This window comes from Artemia sp. Qi Xiang Cuo, chromosome 12 (assembly GCF_049724085.1).
Source record: "Artemia sp. Qi Xiang Cuo chromosome 12, ASM4972408v1, whole genome shotgun sequence".
Classification (NCBI taxonomy): domain Eukaryota; kingdom Metazoa; phylum Arthropoda; class Branchiopoda; order Anostraca; family Artemiidae; genus Artemia; species Artemia sp. Qi Xiang Cuo.
This window is the reverse complement of record NC_142805.1, coordinates 9,868,371-9,880,620: the sequence shown is the minus strand read 5'-3', so window position 1 is coordinate 9,880,620 and position 12,250 is coordinate 9,868,371. Positions and strand designations below refer to the sequence as shown.

At 35.5% G+C, this 12,250-nt stretch overlaps 1 protein-coding gene across 2 annotated transcripts in view; it reads left to right on the top strand.

Annotated features, from left to right (window-relative positions):
* LOC148945753 (aminopeptidase N-like) overlaps positions 1-7,334 on the top strand; it is a 111,191-nt gene extending 103,857 nt beyond the window's left edge. The window contains exons 15-16 of one of the 2 annotated variants that reach the window (XM_089098144.1): positions 170-248; positions 7,127-7,334. In XM_089098144.1, the coding sequence (XP_088954270.1) occupies positions 170-248; positions 7,127-7,291 (244 nt within the window). In that variant the 3' untranslated portion in view covers positions 7,292-7,334. Of the gene's footprint in view, positions 1-169; positions 327-7,126 lie in introns of those variants that run through there. The other variant, XM_089098145.1, reaches the window with a different exon arrangement.
* The last annotated feature ends 4,916 nt before the right edge of the window (positions 7,335-12,250 follow it).

Sequence of the window (12,250 nt, the reverse complement as noted above, 5' to 3'; positions counted from 1 at the left end):
ATTATTTGATTACATACATAAATTATTCATTAATAAATAATATCATAATATTAATTACTTATTTACAATTTTAGTCGTCACCCGCCATAATCCTCTTTTTAACTCACAGAAAAGTACCGTCCACTAACTTAAATTTACTATTTAATTCCTATATGAATACTTATTTTAGTTTTGGCTCAACTTTAACTCCATTGAGGCTTTTCCAAACAGCTGTTTCGTCTTTCAGCACAGAGGCAGAGGTAACGGAGGTTAGTAAAAATTTTTTTTTACTTCCAAAAGATAATAGCAGTCAAACAGAATCTCAAAATTAAAAATTTTATTTAAGATAATTGACATGCTCCTTTAAAAAAATGTGTTTGAAAATGCTACATTTTTAACATGAAAAGGGGAGCCTTTTCCTTAAATGACTGTACGGTAATTTGTATTAAGCCAGTTGACATCAATCTGGCTGGAAGGCCGGGTCAAATCATGGCAGAACATCGTGAAGAAGGACATCAAACCACTTTGCGGTTTCCAGAAATATGACTACAAGTGAGACAAGTCGTGGCTTAAACTCATTCGGCCACAGATAGAGACCAATCGACCACAGATCGCTTTGGCAGAGCCTGGTCCAACTGCTTCCAGGTACCGAGTTTGGCGGAAGAGCCCATGCCTCGTCTTAAATAATTAAGTAAGTACTTGACAATGATATCAAATAAAACGTCACAAAAAAACAAATCTTCTTCTTCTTCTTCTAATTCACAGCAGGCGGGCTATTCAGTTGGTACTATTTAGCCCTCTTCTTTTTGCTTCACTCTGTGGGCTACAGAGCTACTATCTTGGTTGTCTCTTATTTATTAGAAATTCTCACATATCTTTCAGTAGATCTTTTGACTCAAGGAGTTCATATATAAGATGATAGATATCGATTTCTGTGCTCTGTGTGCAAGTATAGTTGGCTAAGCTCTTGGCTGATAGTGGGATTCTGTGGTGTTTAAAGCATTTCAACAGTTTACAAAGCAAGGTATACTGTGCAGACGTCAGCATATTACATTCAAATAGGCAATGGTCAATTGTTTCATTATTCATATTACAATGTCTGCAAAGAGGGGACAGGGGAATTGAACCACTTGAATTAGAAAGCTTATATGAGAATGCAAGGAAATTTAGTCCATTTGTTCCAGAACGAATTCGATGATAGATTTTAGAAAGATACTTATTGGGAAAGGGGGAAAGGATAGGATTAATCTTATTAAAATTAATATCTGATAGCCTCCATCGGAAAATATCTCTAATTGGGATTGGTCTCCCACTTGGCTGGTCAATATTTATAGCATTTTTTGCTATTTCACCAACCTGATGGTTACCGCTTATGACAGAGTGGCTCGGAATATTCAGAAGATAAGTTTGTATGCAACTTGAAACAAGATTATCAATAATATTGAGACAGTGATAAGTGTTAGTGTCCAACTTATATTGTGGAGCTGAGGCCAGCAACTCAAGGCTTGATAGAGAGTCGGAATAGATGATAATATTGTTCGAATTTGCAATCAAAGGTTGGTTTTGCTTAAGGTGTTCTAATGCCATGATTATGGCATTTGACTCAGCAGACATTATAGATAAATTATTATATAATCTCTCACCCATTGCAATTTTCAGGTGAGGAAGGAAAACACCACTTGCAACCTTCTCATTCATTTTTGACCCATAAACAAATATTTAGAAGTGATTTTTATAGGTAATTGTATTAAGTTCTGCAAATTTTTTCTGGACAAAAGCAATGGGGGTTAAATCTTTATTCCATTTTGAAAATTCAGTATTTATTATGGGAAATGACTAATTCCATGGAGGGGATTGGGGGAAAGTAGGTGCAATAGAATTTTCTGGTACAGGGAACTTCTTTTGAATATTGGCATACTCATCTGCAATACCTCTATACATGGCTGGATTTCTTAACCAATTATGTAATGTGTGTGAGCTATTTGATTCAATTTTTTTAAGATGTTTTGTCAAGAGAAAGCTGCAGCTCTCCCTTATTGTTGTCAATCCACTCTCCATAAGCAGAAATTTGGTGCTTGTGGGTTTCCTAAGACCAAATATGAGACGTATTATATCATTTTGTGTCGTTTCAATTTTTTGCATCTGGGTCTTTGCACACAAGCCCATAGTCAATATGGGGTCTTATATGTGATTTATAAAACTGAAGTAAGGTTTTCTCCTTACAACCCCAGGGTGTGGAAAGAAGTCTCTTTAGTATATTTGCTTTTCTATAGCATTTTTTTATTGTGTTTGAAATGTGGAGGTGGAAATTAAGTTTTTGGTCAAGCATGAGACCTAGGTAATTAATATGATTATCTTCTGGAATAGTCGTTTTATTTAGAGTTAGTTTTGCATTAACATGGTTTCACTTCCGGTGAAATTGGATTATTTTTGACTTGGTGGGTGCAATGGGTAAATCTGAATGTTGAGAGAATTTTTCGAACTGGAAAAGTGACTTTTGCAGATTTGACTGTGCTATCTCAAAGGTGTTGCCAGATGACCATAGCACCAGATCATCAGCATATTGTAGATTCGTGTGGGGTAGGTTCATGTCCCAGAGATATAGGACAAATAGGAGGCATCTGAGGACTGCTCCCTGAGGCGGGCCTTTGGTTATTGTCTGTTGGGGTGAAGAGGCTGAACCAACACAAACGATGAAACTTCGCACTTCTATGAACGATTTAATAAAGGATACTAGCTTAGGGGGTACTCCAAGGTTTGCAAGTTTATTTAAAAGGATTTGGTGGTTCACATTATCATATGCCCCTTCAAAATCTAGGAAAGCTGTCACTAGGACATTATTTTTTGAGAAAGATTCATTTATTGCATTTGTTAGCAAAATGAAAGCATCTGTTGAAGAGTGGTGTTTCCTGAATCCAGTTTGAGTGTGTGGGATCATATTATTTTTTTCAACAAACCAGAGGAGTCTTGGATAGATCATTTTCTCCATTATTTTCCCCATCACAGGTGTAATCATTATGGGCCTATAAGACTCAGGGTTATCTTTTGGTTTATTTTTCTTTAGGATTGGTATGAGAAACGAACATTTCCATATATTAGGGAACCTAGAAGATGCCCAAGCATGATTATAACAATTTAGCAGTTCAATAAATAAAAGTTCAAATAGGGATAAAATCCTTTTAATAGACAGTGATGATAGAAATTCACAAAAATACCAGATATTTTAGGGAATGTTTTCTTAGGTGTTTTTATTAGGTTAGCTGTATTTATTAGTAAAGATGTCAAGGCTTCAGCATGTTTGTCAACTGTTGTGTTAGAAATGCATGAACTTTGGGTGAAACTTGTAATTTAATCATTTAGCTTATTTTGGAACATAGACCAATTTGCTTTAGTGTTCATATATTTGGAGGTATGAGATAAAGTTTCAGCAGGTTCATTTAGGGAGCAAACTGTAGCAAAGTGGTCAGTACATAGACTATCAATTTTATTTATGTAAATTCTGTTCAAAAAATTTGATGACACAATTTGTAGGTCAATTGTGGAGAATCTGCCACTTTTGGGGTTGAAATATGTATTCAGGTTTGGAGGGGTAGCAACAGCTAATTCATTATTATTTGAAGTCATATTCTCAATGAATTTACCAACTTTATTTGCTGGCTTATTCCCCCACAAAAGGCTGTGGGCATTGAAATCACCACAAATAATGATATTTTTTAACATATTAGAATTATTTATATAATTAAAGAAATACTTGGCATCTGTAGTTTGGCCATTAGGGTTATAAAAGCTTATTATGTAGGTTTTTAAATTATTCAGCCAAACACTGATACCAATTACATCAACATCATTTGCAAAATCTGGTAAATTGATGCCACAAAATTTTATATTATTATTAACTAATAAAGCTACCCCACCTCCTTTTCTCTCTGAAGATATATCCTTTCTCAGGATAGTATATCCCGGAGACTTAATTTGTTGATTTTGGGTTAAATGAGTTTCCTAGAGGCAAGCAATATTAATGGAATTATTATTCATAAATGATATTAGTTCATTTAGCTTATTTTCTGTGTGATCTTACATTCCATTGGAGTATTGATATATGTTGTGTTGTTGATTTATTCTTCATATGACTGTGTATCAATGTTCAGCTTTATTAAAAGTAAAGCAAGATCTTTTTTTGCTTGAATGAGCATATCATCAGGGATGTAGATTTTTGCCAATTCTGCGATACTTTTTGTTTTCTGTATTTGATGTATGTTCATGGCCTGAACTGCATTACAGTTTAGAATGAATAAGCATATATTTGGGGATTGCATTTTTGGTTGTGCATCCTGTTTGTTGGTTAAGGGATTGATTCCTGGTAGTGTTACTTGTTTGTTTCCTCTTGAGAGGGGGGGCCAGGCGGACCTCATCTCACTGGACACGGAGGCTTGTTGGCTTGGTGATTCCTTCTGAGAGGGGTTTGAGCTAGGGGGCTTAGAAGATGGTGTTTTATATAGGGTGCTTGATGCATTGGGGGCGTTTGACTTGGGGGTTTTGGTTGGTCAATCAAAATCAAAACCAATATGTTCTTTCTTCTTCTTCTTCTTATCTGGAATAATATGGAGACGCTTTCACCTAATCTCGTCACCAGAATCAGATTCCGGGCCCTGCAATGTGTTGCTACATCTAGGTTTGATCCCGGGGTCCCGTTTGACAAAGCCGAGGTCAAACCCTCTGTGCCACTACAGGCCTTAGAACTACGGGGCTTATAAAGAATATGTTGGTTTTCCTCAGCAAAAAATTCTGGATGAATAAGAATATAAGCATGGCTGTAAAACATTGGCATTCCTAAAATTCGAAGAAGACATGCTAGTTATTCTAGCCACATGAAAGGTGGCAAAAGCCACATGAAAGCCACACAAAAGGTGGCAAAAGCCAAATGAAAGCCACATGAAAGGTGGAAAAAGCCAAATGAAAGCCACTGAAAGGTGGGAAAAGCCAAATGAAAGCCACATGAGTTGTGGCAAAAGCACATTAAAGTCACATTAGGAAAGCGACATGAATGGCTGTTTTTAAGTAAGGACATTTGTTGTTACTATTTTAACTTATTACACTAAACAATAAGCTGCACTAAATCTGGTTCAATGACACTTCCTAGTGCTATAATAAAGACGAGTTAATATGGATAGGCCATGTCTTGTGTATGATGTAAGGCAGATTGCATTTAAAACACTTTTGAAGGTGCCAACTCGCATTTACAATACTGTTGAAGGTGCTATTTTTGTAAAACTCTTAGTTCCCACATGCTGCAGTGTTCAATAAAGCGCAGTGATTTTGTAGATTATGGTCGATTTTTTCTCCGTGCGATTGCGGAGGCTTTTTTACGTGCATTTTTTTGTTAAAAAATGCACATTGGTTGAAATTTTTTAAGGAATATTTTGAGAAAACTTACTTTGTAGCCAAGTGAAAAGCTTGTTTGTAGAAACGGCCTGCATTGAAAAAAGATTATTGTTCCTGTTATATTTCTTAGCAATTTGTAAGATTTCGGTGATTAGTCCATAGTGTTAAATGTTCAACAACAGAAAATAAATTGAAACTTATCTTCTGTAAGATAAGCTAGTTGTGATTTACCCGTACCATACCTTTGATTCTCACACTATACTTAAGATTTTTTTTTTCTATAGATTGTATCCGTAGTTCAAATTTTGTTTTACGCATGTCACAACATGTGGAGACTATGGGCAATGCCGATTTATTTTCTTATGAAAAATATGTAATTTCTTATACCCCACTGGCTGAGCTTGACAGTATAAGAAAAAACTAAAAGAAACTTTTGGCCGAGACCTCCGCTCCATCTTCCTGATAAGAAAAAACCGGAAAAGAAAAAAAAATTATTTTTGCACTTTTTTTTCATTTTGCACCTTTTTTTTACTAAATCCTTTTTTAATATTTACATTATATTTTTGTTTTCACTTGCTGTAAACATCCTGGTTTTTTCTTCTTTTCGAGTTTTTTTCTTATCTCTTCCTTTTTCTTCTATCGAGTTTTTTCCTTCTTCTTTTCGAGTTTTTTCTTCTTATTATGTAAAGTATTCATCTCTGCAATAAATCTTGACCGCCATTTTATTTGCTTTATTGCTATAATCAGTACTTTTGTTTGCGTTGAGTCATTTCACGTATCTTTTGTTCTTTTTTCTTAGCAGAAGTTATTCTGCCTGGGCAATGACAAGATTAGAAAAATCCTTTCCAAAGAAACTGACCTTATCGAATAAAGTTTGCTTGAATAGAAATCTTTATTCCGCTTACTTTCTTAATCTGAAAAATAAATATAACTACGGATATGTTAAAAAGAAAACTTCGAAGTTATAAACTATCAGTAAAATGAAGTAATCTACATTCTAGTGAAGTCAAGCACGAATTCAAAAGACTTTGTTCCTACTCTTGTTTTTGCTTTGCAGTATGAGTGTATTTGAATTTGTGTTTAAAGCAAATATTTTGTGTTTAAAGAAGTCTAAGAACAGCAGACCGTATTTCTAACAGTAGGCTGTACGAAAAGTGTTGTTCCATCCCGCTTTCTAGGGCTGTAACGAGAGGAAGGTTGAGATGGCTAGGGCACGTTCTAAGGATGAAAGATGACAGATTCGCGAAAAATATTCTTTTCGGCCAACCGTCTAGGGCTAAACGGAAAGCAAGTCGTCCGTGGTTGGGGTGGGAGGATTTCATGAAGAAAGATTTAAAGGAAATGGGAACTTCTTAAGAGGGTTTAGAGAGGGAGACTTTGAATAGATTGGGATGAAGGAGGAGTTTGCGTAGCTGTGTTGGCCTCAGTTGGCTTGGTGCTGCGGTGAGTTAGTAGTAGTAGTTGTTGTAGTAAGAACAGCAGAACCTTTCGCACGAAAAGTATAAAAAATAAACAAAACTGTAACATACACCCCTTTTGTGGGGTGTAAACCCTACTGAACGTAAGATGAACAGAACGTGACTCATAAGATAACTTCCTGCATCCACTGTATGCCACCCTACGATTGACTTTGTAGTAGAAAATTATCAGAAGCTTATATGCACGAACACAGGGGGGGGGGGGTGATTTTTTTTTCAAAATATAAAGTAGGCGCAATTTTCTGTTTTTCTGATAATTCAAACACTAACTTAATTTTCAATTTAAGGTGCAAAACTTTTTGGCATCTAAAGCAGCGAATTTAACTACAGCTACAGGTACAGTTCGTCGGATACTAGATTCTGTCTCCACTAATAACGCTTGGATGAACCGACACTATTCTGAAGTATCAAAATGGTTAGAACGTGATTCCAGTGCCGATATTGTTGTTTAATTTTATTATATATATTATTCTTTATAAAATCGTTTTATTTTTATTCCTTTGTATACATTGAATAGAATAAGTTTAATGAGTAGCCTTCAAGGTCAAAGAAAAGTGAAGAAACTGTAACGTTAGGAAGGAAGGAGAATAAAATGATACCCAAACTACTTTTAGTTTCTTTTGGGAAGTTGGCCATAAGACCACAGTATAAATATTTGACAGTAGGAAATAATTGGTTCAGAAGTGGGACCTATCACAGCGCACGGAAAGGAAAGTTTCCCTTTGCGTCACAGAAATAGCTTTAGCTGCTACCACAGCAGAAATATTAGAGAAAGCAGAGTCATTACAGATGTGCGGCTGATGTGTCCCCAGAATCTTTAATTGAGAGTATAGGAATTGTCGCTACTGTTTAATATTTATGCTGTGCAGTAAGACTTTAATGGGGCCAAACATTTTTGCTGTGACTTGGCGTCAAATAGATTAAGAGTGGAGTGTGGGCAAAAAAGAAACAAAAAAAGGATAATTATAAAGATTTTAAAACCCCTTTTCTCTTTTCTTCCGCCTTTTTTACAGCACATATTTAAATATTATAGATCTTTAAAATCGCATATTATAGCCAAAGGCTTGCAAAGTTATTTATCTGAAGATATTATTTTATATTTTAGTATATAAAATGTTCAAATCTATAAAACTAGTTACCATAGCAATTTTTTCATAGCACGGGCCAGACTGTCTTCTGGGAGCTGTAAATCAAAATTGTCGCTTAATGTTAAAAAAATTAAATCAAAGGACTGCAGAAAGAATAATCAACAACAAGCTTGCACCATAAACCTTAAACCTTACTTTAAACCTGAAACCATAAACTGTAACCATAAACCTTAGTAAGCTTATGGGCAATGCTGGAGAAAATCATTGCACCATAAAAGCTTGCACCATAAACCTTAAACGTTACTTTAAACCTGAAACCATAAACTGTAACCATAAACCATGGTAAGCTGATGGACAATGCTGGAGAAAATCATTGCCATCATAAATTTGGATGGTTTGTAGAGTGACATTCATTTTTAGAATAAGGATACCTTAATATCCTATTCAAATTTTATTACCCCAAGAGCGCAAAAATTTGGCATTCATATTTTTCTTTTACGTTCTAGATTAGTTTTGTCGCTTAAAAGTAATTTGGCTAACGAAAAATTGGCTAATGCTACACTGAAAAAAAGAACACAATTTGCTTTAGAAGGCTTAAATTTACTAAGGATTAAATCAAAAAAGAAAAAAAGTATTTTTAACTGAAAGTAAGGAACAACATTAAAACTCAAAGCGAATAGAAATTATTCCCTATATGAAGGCCCCTCCCCCCTCTCAATACCTTTCTATTTACACTATAGCTCTTAGCTCTTTTTAAGAAAAGCTTCCTATTCTAACTAAACGAATTCTATTCTATCCTAATTAAACGAAGCACTTTTAAAAAAGCCTCATATTCTAATTAAACGGCCCCTGTGTTTCAGCAGCCGTTCTTAAGAAATTTGGACACACAGTCAATATTTAGCGTAAAGAGCAAGGTATTGAGAAGGAGGGCAACACCTTCATATACGGAATAATTTCTGTTCGTTTTGAGTTTTAATGTTGTCCCTTACTTTCAGCTAAAAATCCTAGTTCTTTTATTTAGTTTCTGATCGTTTTTCAAATAACACTGGTAAATCTGCCTCATTCTCGATGAAATATCCCCCCTCCTACTGGAAACTCGTCCTATTTCCTTCTACGTTAAATACACCATTAGTAGCAGTGTAGTATGCCTTAATTTAATTTTTGGACAGGTGAACATCCCGCTCCATCAGAAGTAATTGTAGTAGTAGTACCAATAACCGTAGTAGCGGTAGTATTAGTACCATTAGTAGTATGCCCATATTGCCTTTTGATCAGTTGAACACCCCCCTCATCATGCCCAAGTTTCAACTTAATGCTCATTTTGACAATTTGTATGAGCACAACTTGTTTTGAGTTAATTCAACTTCCCCTATACATTTTCTAAAATTTTCACCTTAACATCCACAGCCTTAGCCGTAGTCGCAATGGAGTTAGTAGTTGTTGTAGCAGTAATAATAGTAGTAGTGGTAGTAACAGTACTAAGAAACAGTAGTTGTAGTAGTAATGCACACACATTTCTTATAAACTAACACAAGTTTCTTATTAAAGGTAAATATTAAATAATTTATAGTTGTTTTATGGTGTTTTTTTTTTGGGGGGGGGGGGGTGTTTTTGTTTTGTTGGCGTTGGATCCTCGATGTTGTAGAGAATTTTTTTTTTTTATTTATTGTCGGGGGTTATGTGAGCCGGTGTTTCGTGTGGACTTTTGGTGATTTAACCTTTTTTCCTTATAGATTTATAAATTAGACATTGTTTAGTATTCTCTATGCCAAGTTTTAATATTAGTCATTTATTCTGTGTTGTTTCCCAAATAACGTGCCATTGAGCCCTTTGGGATATTGTTTTTGTTATTATTATTTATGGAAATAAATGGAACTGGAACTTGAACATTGCCTTTTGATCAGTTGATCATATTCTTCATCATTACCTGAAAGTCCCAACTGTGTACCTAAATCTATTCTTTTGAATATATACGCCTTTTGTGAATGATACGCCCTTTTGACAAACTGCATGCACACAGTATGTTTTGATTTAGTTCAATACCCCCCTCAACATTGTATGAAAGCTCTACCTGAATGCCTTTTGGACACCATGATTGTGTCAAATATGCCCCCTTTCCTGATAAAAAATGATTTATTGTAAACAACGGGTGAATGGCATAACTTTAAGCCTTTGCCCTAAGGACTTTGGTGGGGAGGGGATTGAATAGAGCCAATAACTATGGCTCTAGAGCCATAGTTATTGGATTTTTCAACTATGCTTAACAAAACGGATCTCAAAGTTTTTATCAGATCTTTTTGGGGAAAGAAGGGAGGTGGGACGGGACGGGAGCCGGTTGTCCTTCAACCACTTTTGGATCTTAAAATGAGCACTAGAACGTTCAATTTCAAATTGAACGAGCTCCTTCCGAAGTTTCAACAACAACTCCTTCGATAGGAAGTGGTTCGGTGAAAAATAAAATAAAAATAAATAAATAACACAGAGAGTTCACTAGTTAAATTTCTTGTTAAATTAAAAACAAAGTCAAAACTAAAAATGGGAAGTCCTTAGTGATTTAGAAAAGCCAATATTAAACCCCTTTATACGAAAGGGGATAAGAGAGAGTATGGTAATTATAGAGACATTAGCTTGGTTTTTGTAAGAAGACAATTGCTTAGTATGATGATACTTTTTAGACTTAGATATGCTGTAGCTAGAATTTTAGAAGAAGAACAATGTATAAGGAAGGGGAAAAATGTGTCGACCAAATTTTAACTCTTATATTTGTGATTGAGGAGAATCTGAGTAATCAGACCCCTTTAGTTGTCAGTTTTGCTTATTATGAATAAAGTTTGATTCAGCCGACAGAATAGCTTTATTGAAGGTCGCGTTATGCAAGATGAACATTATGTACAAGAACAAAACTATATGCTATGTACGAGAAGTGAATTGGCGCGGTTAAGGTATGAACTATAGTTAGTAGTTGAATTTGCACTGAATCAAGATTTAAGGAGGGTTACGTTCCACCCTGTTCTTTCTGGATGATTTGGGTTGACTTTGTCCTAAGGAACACGGCAAAGGCTCTGGGATAGCATGAAATAAAACAGGAAGGTAAAACTCTCCTAGACTTAGAATATACTGCTATCTGAGCGTCCTAAGTAAAAATGTTGGTAAAATGTTTGATTTTTTGGATATTTTGAAAATTCAGGGGTCAAGAAATAAGTTTTAAAATGAATTTAAAGATGACAAAGACGCTTAGACTAAAATAAGGAAAGGAATAAAATAAGGAAAGGAGGTGATGTTGGATAAGGAAAATACCAACAACGAAAAGAAAACCAACGGAATTAAGACGCACTTTCTTAACACTATATTACAGAAATTATTCTCTTTTTCGTCTTTGTTTTTTTTCTTTATTTACCACAAGAAGCTAATCTTTCTTTTTCTCTTCGTTCTCTTTTTTTTTAATTATAGAAAAATAATCTCTCTTTTCTCTTTATTCTCTTTGTTGTTTTTGCTTTTTTCTCGATGGATTTAGTCAGCATTGCCAGTCACCCTTTTTAGTCTAATGCAAAGTTTGACGATGACAGGCCAGGTTAGGTTTAGGCCCTAATATACAAATATTTTGTCAAAAGAGCCTTAAAGTGATGTTAATATTTTGAACAATGGATCAAGATAGAACGTACTTCAAGACTATTCATACAACAAGGACGCATGCTGGGGGAGGTCCTTGGCCCCTCCCTCCAAGAATTCTAAATTTTACCTTATTTAAATACACTTCTTGTTCAAAATATCTAATAAAATTCATTTTCTTATGACTTGATCCCCCACCCCGTACAAAAACGGGTCTTGTATGCGACATAAGAGTTTTGATCCACCAGGTACCGTGATACAAAACGGAGGGTGGCCGGCGTTTACCCCCACCCCGTGATTACCCCTGGAAAATATCCCCCCCCCCAAGGAAAATACCCCCGGAAAATGCGCCCCCGCGGAAATATCCCCTCCCTCTTGCGGAAAATCCCCCCTCCCAGAAAATACCCTCCTCGGAAAATACCCCCCCCAAGAAAAATACCCACTCACGGTGTATAACCCCGGAAAATACCCCCTCAAAAATACCCCTCTTCCCCCCTATGTGGAAAATAGCCCCCCGGAAAATACCCCCCGTGAAAAATAAGGCTTTCCAAATTTGAAAATTTTATTTGAGTTTGATTTTTTTTAATTTCCGTAGGGGGAAGAAGTTCTGGTACTTGTGTATTACAAATGAATTCATTTGCACTTGTTAAATATTTCTAAACTAGAGACCCTCGAGCGAAGAAGAAATAATTTGTGCCTCCGTTTTGGTAAGTT